The sequence below is a fragment of the Vombatus ursinus genome, unplaced genomic scaffold (assembly GCF_900497805.2).
Source record: "Vombatus ursinus unplaced genomic scaffold, bare-nosed wombat genome assembly UNPS02014900.1, whole genome shotgun sequence".
In the NCBI taxonomy this organism is placed as follows: Eukaryota; Metazoa; Chordata; class Mammalia; order Diprotodontia; family Vombatidae; genus Vombatus; species Vombatus ursinus.
This window is the reverse complement of record NW_020954678.1, coordinates 585384-595385: the sequence shown is the minus strand read 5'-3', so window position 1 is coordinate 595385 and position 10002 is coordinate 585384. Positions and strand designations below refer to the sequence as shown.

General features: G+C 46.1%; 1 protein-coding gene across 1 annotated transcript in view; it reads right to left on the bottom strand.

Moving 5' to 3' along the window:
• Window positions 1-2113: 2113 nt before the first annotated feature.
• Window positions 2114-10002, bottom strand: part of LOC114028923 (chymotrypsinogen B-like) — a 16814-nt gene continuing 8925 nt past the window's right edge. Inside the window, exons 2-8 of the mRNA XM_027843259.1 lie at window positions 9734-9875; window positions 8333-8436; window positions 7767-7843; window positions 7534-7612; window positions 5120-5300; window positions 3765-3898; window positions 2114-2295 (exon numbers count right to left, since the gene is read on the bottom strand). Of these exons, the coding sequence (XP_027699060.1) occupies window positions 2134-2295; window positions 3765-3898; window positions 5120-5300; window positions 7534-7612; window positions 7767-7843; window positions 8333-8436; window positions 9734-9785 (789 nt within the window). The 5' untranslated portion in view covers window positions 9786-9875 and the 3' untranslated portion in view covers window positions 2114-2133. The remainder of the gene's footprint in view (window positions 2296-3764; window positions 3899-5119; window positions 5301-7533; window positions 7613-7766; window positions 7844-8332; window positions 8437-9733; window positions 9876-10002) is intronic.

Sequence of the window (10002 nt, the reverse complement as noted above, 5' to 3'; positions counted from 1 at the left end):
AAAATAAATTAATAAAAAAAGGATCAGAAAAAAGGAAAAAAAATAAAAATGAATATTAAAAATTGTTTTTACCTGTAACTGGTCGGTGGCAGCTAGGTGGCGCAGTGAGTAGAGCACCAGTCCTGGAGTCAGGAGGACCTAAGTTCAAATTCTGCCTCAGACCAAACACTTGACACTTACTAGCTGTGTGACCCTGGACAAGTCACTTAACCCCAATTGCCTTTAAAAAAAAATACATGTAACTGGTGAAAAAATAAAATACTAATTTTTTTTTAAAAGCCTTTCACAACCTGGAACCCTCCTACCTTTCCAATCTCTTTACACTTTATTCCTCTCCATTCACTTTTTTGAAAAATATTTTTTTTTCCCTTCACTCATTCTATGATCCAGCAACCTATGCCTTCTTGCCATTTTTGCAGTTGGGTACTCTATCTCCCAACTCCGTGCCTTAGGTGATCTAGGTAGGATTAAGGAGTGGTCGGTTATATGCAAGTAGTTGGGGGTAGCCCAGATGCCTTGGGCAGAGGCACCAGTGATCCGAGCTGCTGGGTGCTTTCCAGAGACCTGATCTTGAGGTTGGGGCCCATAAATTTTTTTTATTAGAGCCTCAATTACCTTATGCATTCAAAAGGTACCTCACCATTTAGGTGTTCCAGAAACAGTGGACCAATAACGCCCAGAGGAGCAAGGGACCCCAGCCCAATGGTAGTTGAGACAAGAACTCATCCGGTAAAGATGCTGTCTTTGGACATGAACTTGGTGGGACCAATGGTCTGAAGAAATTAAGCTAAGTTTGGGATGGCACACCCTAAGGGGTTAGGGGAAGAGTTTGTTTGTTTTTGCCATATCTTTTAAGTAAATTTTCTCTTGCAAAAGCTGATTGATATTAAGTGGATTAAATGGAACTGGGACTCTAGTCATGGACCCAAATGTGGAGGGAGACGGAGCTGGGGCGGTGGGGGGGGGAGTTAAGCCAATGGCAGTGGAGAAGAGAACCCCCCCAAACCTTTCAAGGTACCCCAGAACCTTGATGGGCAGATATAGCCTGGGAAGAGCCAGAACAAACACACTACAAATTTGTCACAAGATTTCAACTTGGAAAGGAATGTCTCATACAACCTATACCTGTAGAGGAATACCTTCTACAACATTCCTGAATACAAGTCATCCAGATTATCTTTGAAGAGCTCCGTTAAAGGGGAATCTACTACCTCCTGAGACCTTTCACTTCGGGACAGACAACTCCAGTTGTGGGGAAGCATTTCCTTAGACCAAGCTTAAATCTGACTCTTTGCAACTTTGACCCTCTACTCATTGTTCTTAGCTCCTCCCTCTTCCATATCCCACAGACAGGAAGCATCAGAGATGGAATTTGAACTCAAGTCCTTTGTCTCTAGAGACAACAGTTCTTTCCACTATCCCATGAAGCCTCTCTTCACGTGGCTACAAAGTTTCAGAACAGGGACTTTGAGACAGCCTTCAAATACTGGAGGACAGCTCTTACACCCCACTCTCCTCATCTTCTTTTCCTTAAGTTACATCTTTCTAGTTCCATCTGTGGATCAGCACATGGCATGGTCCCTAGTCTCTCCCCTTTCTCCCCTCTATACCTTCCAGCTTATGTCAATGTCCTTCCTAGAATGTGGTGCCCTGAAAAGTTATTAAGGGAAAAGATGTATTTATGTAGGGAGTATGTCTGTTGAAAAAGTTGGTGAGATGAGTGTCGGGTAGAACCAAACTGAAGTCAGGCACCCAGGGAAAGTCAGTCAGATGGTGTCAGCTCTTCCTGAAAGGGGTGTACTTACTGAGCCCCAACAAGGCCTAGAGGTCACATTTTGCCAGGTAGGGTAGGCAGGAACAGGTCCTCTCCCTCTTCTCAACCCCCACAGCAACATCATCACTAGAAATAGAACTAGTATCCCCAGAAGCCCCTGCCAGTGGTCTGGCCTTCTGGGAACGTGCCTGGCTCTCTGAGTACAGGTTTTTCTGTACCCTGACCATTGGCATTTAGATCCCTACTGCAGACAAAGAGAACACTGGAGCCCAGAATGATCCTGCACAGATATATTTATTGGAGGTGGGGGAAGGGAAAAGTTATAAGAAGAAGCACATTTTCTTTGGCCTGGGAGCAACTCAGTTGTTGGCCAGGGTCTCCTCGATCCAGGGCAGGAGCTCAGCGACTCGGGCGTAGACAGCGGGGGTGGAAGTGGAACAGACACTGCTTCCCCAGGAGACAATACCAACCAGGTTCCAGGCACCATTTTTCAGAATGACCAGGGGTCCACCAGAGTCACCCTAGGGAGAAAAAAGACAGGACAGCTTGAGAGGGTCTATCAGCCGTCAAATCAGTGTCCGGAGGGTCTAGGGCATCGGCTTTCCACTCAAAACACCAAATTGGAGTCCTGGAGGTGATACTTCATAGTCATGTGACCAGAGATTCCATGGGGTGGTAAAAAAGACCCCATCAAATGGAGATAACCCCACTTTCTCTTACCTGCCTTATAGGCTTGTTGCAAGCTGTAAAGTGCTACAGAAATAAATGGAAATGATTAAGAACTGAAAGTTCAGTGACTTAGTCCAGGGACTGACAACATGGCACCATGACTAGAGTCTGTCATGACACTATAGAGGCTTGGTTTGAAACCTTTCAAATGTAAAAGGGGAGGAAAAGAGAGAAATAATAAAGTTTACAGTTTTCAAAGTACTTTTGACTTTTCAAAACGTTTTCAGGTCTATGATTTCATTTCTTCATTGCAACCGCCCAAAGAGGTAGGTAGAAAGAGTATGGATATTAATCCCCATTTGACAGATGAGAAAACTGAGGATGATCAAAGTTTGTGATGTGTTGCTTAATAAGCTGGTAGCATAGCCAAGAATAGAAACCAGATTTTTTGATTCTTTCTAGTGCAGAAAATGTGAGTGGACGATGGAAACTAAGGGGAGGTTTAAGAAAAGGAGACATGAATGAAATACCACCATGCATGGGGTTAGGGGAGGAAGGAGAAGTGAGAAGTGTCTCACTCTCACCCATTAAGCAAGGGGAGATAGGATCTTTCTTAGAAGTTTGATCAAAGTGAGGCTAAGCCTTTCAGCTCTGTCACTGACTGGGCAAAAGAGAATTTTTGGTGTTCAGTCATTTTCAGCCATGTCTGATTCTTTGTGACCCCATTTGGGGTTTTCTTGGCAAAGATACTGAAGTTATTTGCCATTTGCTTCTCCAGTTCATTTTACAGATGGGGAAACTGAGGCAAACAGGTTAAATGACTCACCCTGGGTCACATAGCTAGGAAGTGTCTGAGGCTGGATTTGAACTGAGATTGCAGGCTTGGGACTCTATCCACTGTGCCACCTACCTGCCCCCAACAATTAGATCTGTGCAAAAGTGACTAGGCAAGGAGTTCCTCTTTGCTAGTTGTTTTAATGGAAGGATGGATGACCACTTGTGTCAGGCAGTTTACAGAGATTTTAAGTATGCCTTGGACTAAATGTCTTCTGAGGTCCCTTCTCACTCTGATTCTGTAAAAGTGATTGATGATGGGGATGCAGGGGGTGGGAGAGAATCACCAGATCAAGATTGGCTTTGCCACCTACTTACTATCAGGATGCCAAATCACTTTGATTTTCTAGGTCTCCAGTTTCCCACATCTATGATATAGATAATGATAAGATCCCTTTCAAGGCACCATCATTTGCAATTCTGAAAGGGAGAGAGAGGAGGGAAAACAAAGAAGAGAGAAATGGGGGACAGAGAGAGAGACAGGTACCATGCAGGAAGAAACACCACTGGCCCCGGCACAGATCATGGTGTCTTTGATCTTGCTGTCCCAGAATTGCTTGCATTCATCGTTGGACAGCAGGGGCAGAGCTGCCTGTTGGAGCTTATCTGCGACTCTGAGGGCTGCACAGACAAAAGACAAGGGAGTGGATTAGGCACGTCTGGCAAACTGAATAGGAGGAAGTGGGGGCTGGAGGAAGGAGTCTAGAAGAAATGATTCTGAGAGAGTCAGGACTAAAGACTATGCCAAGCTCTGTTCCAAGGTAAGGTTGGCTCTCCCCCTTCTTCACCATTCTGAAACAGTGCTTAAATATCTATGCTCAAAACTTTCTTTAAAAATACTTAAAAAAAAACCAGTAGTCTATGGGAAATCAAATTCTAATTATTAAAAACACATGCATACAAACCAATATTAATTCCAAAAGACAGATTATCTGACATACCTTCCTCCTCAGCAGAGAAGAGAGAGGCAGGGATCTACAAGGATAAAATTGTGTTTTCATTGTTAAATTAGGTCATTGTAGATATTATTTTTGCTTAATTGTTTTCCTTTGTTACAGGGAGGCATGATAATTAAGGCATGGGAGGGAGGGCAGAGCCCAAACTAAAGTAAAAACAAAAAAAGTACCAATACTACTTATTTAAAAAAAATAATCCTATAGGAGTCAAAAGATATACATTACCTACAGGTATATTCAAAACAAAATTGGATTGCGCACACACAGAAGAGATTGAAAAGAGACAAGGAGCAAATATGTTTATTCCTGTTATTTGGTTAAAGCTTATGATATATAGTGTTCTTAAACTGTAAATAATTTAATGTTTATTGTTTTTACAGTTATATTCCTTATTTTGTTGAGATTGTATTCTAATTGAATCCATTTTTAAGAGCTGAGCACTAGGTTTGCTTCTGATGTTTCATATGAATTACAAGTGAACCAGAAACTCATACAAATTGTTTGAGCAAACTTAACTACTAAGCCAATGAAATTCAGGCAGTTGCAGAAAGTCTTCCTTAAACATCTGCAGCCAGGAGCTACTCATCAAAAAGTGCTTTTTCTGCTACACTGAAGCCTCAGAACTATGTTCCAACTCTGGAAGGGTTTTGACTCAAGTTAAAAATTCAAGGTGAAAGTAAAGTCAACTTAAAAATCATGACGTTGTTACAAAGCAGTGACAAATGTGACCGTTTTCTAGTTCTCAGGCAAAATAAAATCCACATGTCTTGTAGTTTGGGATATGTGAATTAGACCAAGGAGTCTTAACTGCAAACAAACTCCTGGAAGAAAAACTACTGGCAATGTGTGAAGCATCTAATGCTGAGCTAGCCAGCTTCACACTCACCGTAATACTTGGTCTTGCCCCAGCCAGTCGTAACAGCAGGGGTGCCAGAAGGGAAATCTTCGTGGGCACTGGGCAGGCAGACAGGGGACACATTGTTCTGGAAGCGTGCAGGGGTAGCCAGCTTCAACAGGGTGATGTCATTGCTAATGGTGAACGAATTATAGCTTTTGTTCTTGAAGACCTGAAAGGAAGGCCAGGGACAGGAGAGTGAGACCCTGGTATATTGGCTCCACCCCCAAACTTTCATTGGCGCCTCCTCAGAATTAGAAGGAACTTCAAAGGTGAACTAGTCCAACTAACTACTTGAAGGAACGCTTTCTCTGACATTCCTGACAAATTGCTATCCAGACTTTACTTGAAGACTTTCAGTGATGGGAGACTCACTACCTCACTACTGGCCTACTCCACTTTGTTAGGAAGTGTTTTCCTTCTTTGTTGTCGAGTTGTTTCAGTTTCATCCAACTCTCCATGACATCATTTGGGGTTTTCTTGGTAAAGACACTGGAGTGGTTTGCCATTTCCTTCTTTGCCTCACTTTACAGATGGGGAAACTGAGGCAAACAGGGTTTGTGCCTAGGGTCACACATCTAGGAAGTATCTGAGGCCAGATTTGAGCTCAGGAAGAGGACCAGACCCAGCACTCTATCCACTGTTCCACATAGTTGCCCATGGACAAGATCCATGGCTAGAATAGGCAGTAAATAGTGGAGCTGGGATTTGAACCCAAATGTAGAAGACAGTCATTGAATTCCTGGCCCAAGAATCAGCCTAGAAGATGGCCTTCACAACAGTTATCTTCAGCTCTGCTTTTCTGTGTAAGTCTCTTCTAACATCCCCTCCCCTCAAAAAGAATCAGCTTTCCCCAGCCGCTGCATCCTCCTCAACAGCTCATGTTGAGCCAAGCTAGGGAGGATTTCATCTTGAAACAAAAAGAAAAAAAATGGCAGGTTCCACTGTATACCTTTACCCTGTGAACTAGTCTTAGTGAGAAAACTAGTTGTACCTGTCCTTAATACCTAGCTAGGAGGGGTATAAAACCCACTCTGCCCTAGAGGGCACGGATTCATTCCACACTGGGGCAGGAGTTCTGACTGCCATCACATATTCCAGATTTTTGAACAGGGCCCCTGGTGTGTGTACCCCAGTAATCAGGAGGCCGGCGGCCCGGGGGACCTGGGGGGCTGGTAGGGTTACAGAAATCATCCTGCTGAGGAGGCTGTCTATTGGAGACTAGCAATAACTATTTTTGTGCATGGCACCAATTCCAAGTATCCTTGTAATAAACCTCCCTTTATTCTGTGAGTCTCTCTTGAGAGTCATTTCCCAATCTTTGCAATTTAGACCCAAGCACCCATTAGCTGGAGGGTCATCTACAGCTCCTTCCAATCTCTAGAACTGGCCGTGGCACACTGAGGTCCTTGGAACCCAGTGTTCTGTCCAAGCCTGGGACAAGACCAAATTTCTTACCACAGTCCTCATTTTCCTCTGAACTTCCTTCCCATTCGAAGAAAAAGAGAATCTCCAAGGGGAACACTGCATCTCACCTCTGTGTAATCATGGGGAGGTTACCGAATCTTACTGAGTCTGAGTTTTCTCATCTGGAAAATGGAAAAAAGACTACCACCTGCGCTCCCTACCTCACAAGGGATCAAATGGAAATGTACATAGCCTACTTTGAGACTTGGCTCAATCTTGCTTTTTGCAGGAGGCTTTCAGCTACATGGCACAGTGGATAATGGGCTAGCCTAAATCAAGAAGACCTGAACTCAAATTCTGCCTCAGATATTTACAAGCTGGGTAACCCTGGTCAAATCACTTAACCTCTGACTCAGTTTCCTCATCCAGAACATAGGGATAATAAATAAAATACACCAACTTCCCAAAGTTGTTGTAACAAAATGAGGTAATATTTGTAAAGTGCTTTACAAGTCTTAAATGGCTATATAAATGCTAGTCGGGATTATTTTCATTTCCCAATTCCCTGCTGTATCACCTACATAGTTATTTGCATGTTGTTTCTCCCGTTGGAGTATAAGTTCCTTGAGGGCAGGGACCCTGGTTTTTTGTTTGTTTGGTTGTTTGCCCTTTTTGGTTTCCTCAGCATTTAGCACATAGTAAACACTTAATAAATGCTTGTTGGCCAGCTATACAGAAGCCCTTTTAAAATGCCAAATATTAATAATAAATTATAAATAAAATATTAATTAATAATCATGGCTTAGATTTTATTAGTTACCAGCCCAGAGCTGAACCCTCTCTATTTACACAGTGCCTAGCAACTGGTAAAAGCTTAATAAATGCTTTACTTCTCTTTTGCACATACCCTTAATCTATTCAGGGAGGCCACGGCCGCCACTTTGCCAGCATGTACTCTCACACTCCTCCCATCCCCCTTCCCTGAGCCCAGGCTGTACCTTGGCTATCGACAAAACTTGGATGTTATCCTCATCAGAGTTCAGGTTAAATTCTCCAGCAACCACCTTGTCAGTTGTGCTAAAACAGAGGGAAGGGCCCATGTGTCAAAGGCCAAGCAGGTACTGCATGAATGCCCACCTAATATCCCAAGAACTCTCTTATCTGACCCAGTTCACCACCACCTCTCCAAAACAGAGCAGAAGAAGCCTCCAGTGGGATTCTCTTAACATACCTGACACTGCAGTGAGCAGCTGTGACCACCCAGTTCTCACTGATGAGAGATCCCCCACAGAAGTGGGAACCTCCTCTCTGGTGGGGAAGAGAACAGACAGGAATCATATGCATCCTAAAAACCTCAACAACTCAGGGACCTCATCTGGGGACAGAGAAGAGGCTCCAAAAACCATGGCCCTGAGGAGAGCCCTCATCTGGGGTAAGGAAAACGGGTCTTTTTTTATCTTTTTGGGGAACTGGGACAAGGAAGGATCCCAGACAAAACTGGCTGGGTCTCCTGCCAAGCTGGGCACCAGCTGGGATTGGCATTTCCTTCTGGCCTAGTAGGGCAGAAATTGCTATGAGTCACAGAGGTTGATATTTATGGGGCCAACTAGACAGAAGGCTTCTTGGGGCCCCAGGACAGCCTCTCAATCACTCTTTTCTTCCTCAGTGGCCATTCCACCCTCCACCCACTGCTCTGGTCCTATAGGAAGAGGAACAGATCCATGGATCCGGGGCTGGGAGCAGGAGAAGGAGGGGGTAACAGCCCTACTCCCGGTGAAGCAGGGTCTAGGTGCCCACCTGCAGAGACACTTGCCAAGGCCAAGAACCAGGAACTGCGTCTTTGCCATTGACAATCCTGGACAGACCAGACAGGGAGGGCTCAATGGCGGGGACTCCACAGCCTAGCCGCATGGAGAAAACGAAGGCACTTAGGGTCTCCTAGCCTTGGACTAACTGGGCAGGCTCCAAATATACCCCCTCAGGCTCTGCGGCCTACTGAGGTCTTAGCTGCTCCTGGAGACACCTGGGTTTGGGATTCCCCACCAACCCCCCACAGCCGCTTGTTCCCAGAGAATAATCAGCGTGGGGTTGAGCCCAGATCACCTGCTGGAAATAGGAGAAAGGGATAGGAGAACTGAGGGCAGACACCTGGTCCAGGGAGCCAGGCCAAGGCCCTTGGGGTCCGGGGAGGGGTAAGGGTCTGTCTCAGCTGGGACTCAAAGTCTCAAGGAGCGAAGAAAGCCCGTGGCTGGAGTCACCCTGAGGGTTCTTAACGAAACCCCTGGATCTGGGATATGAGGGAGGGAGCTTGTTCCCTCCTCCCCCTTCGCACTCTGTCCCATTTCTGGCAGAGAATAGAAAGGAGGAGAAGGGAGAGGAGAGAGGGATGGAAATGTAGGACTGCATCTGGGAGCAGCTGAAGAGGGAGCTCGTACACCCAGGTAGCCCCTCATTCCCACTAGCCGCCCCTGAACTGGGCTTCCCGTGGGGCTGCTCAGTAACCAGTGAGCTGCTCTTGCCATAGTCTGGGGGTGCCCGGATAGCGTCCCCAGGCTTCAGGCCACAGCTTCCTGCCAGAACTGAAATTTCAAAGGAGCTCCCCAATTCCCCCTCCCCTCACCCCCGTAGGAGGGGCCCCCTAAGGTGGGCTGTCCTTCACCCAGACCCAAAATAACTTGGCCGTCCAGATTTCCCCAACTAACACAGCTGACTCCAGTAGGAGGAGAGCACAGGTTCAGACTAATTCATACTAACGTGTGAGCCCCTGAGTCTTTAAACTCTTTCCGAGGCATTTGCATTTTCAAAGAGAGCATCCGTTACCCTCCAAAAGGAATTTTTAATCTGAGGAATTCCAGGAAGTATTGGGGGGGGACATGAAAACAGGGGCCCCTTATATCTCATTAAGCGAGCTCTGAGCCCAGACATCTAGTGCGGGAAGGGACCCCAGAGACCACTGAGGCCAACCCCCTTTCCTCCTCATATGTTACAGATAAGAACACTGAGGCCCACAGAGGTTAAATGACTTGCCCAGGGACCCACAGGTAGGAAACTTCAGAGGCAGGATCTACCTCCAGGATTTTCCCCTCACTCAAAGTGGCTCAGTCAAGGTCATTGTGTAGCCCTATGGGGTTGAGAATGCCCACTTGTCTACTGGGGAGGGGTCTGCCTCCCGGGATGAGGTTCAAGAAATAGACTCACCTGAGGCTGCAGCCACGAAGGCCAGGCAGGAGAGGAGCTGAAGGAAGGCCATGGTGCTGGTGTGAGACAACAGGCCCAGTGCCTTCCTCTTATATCCCTTGCCTCTGCTTACCAGTGGGGCACTGAGCCAATAGCCTTGGCCCTGAGGAGAGGCCAGAGATGTAACTTCCTCCTCCCCACTACCATCCCCCCCATCTCCAAGAGACCTTGGGGTGATAAGCAGGTGGGCCAGCTGCCCTTTCTCTCAGAGAGTCCTTCCCCAAGGGCCA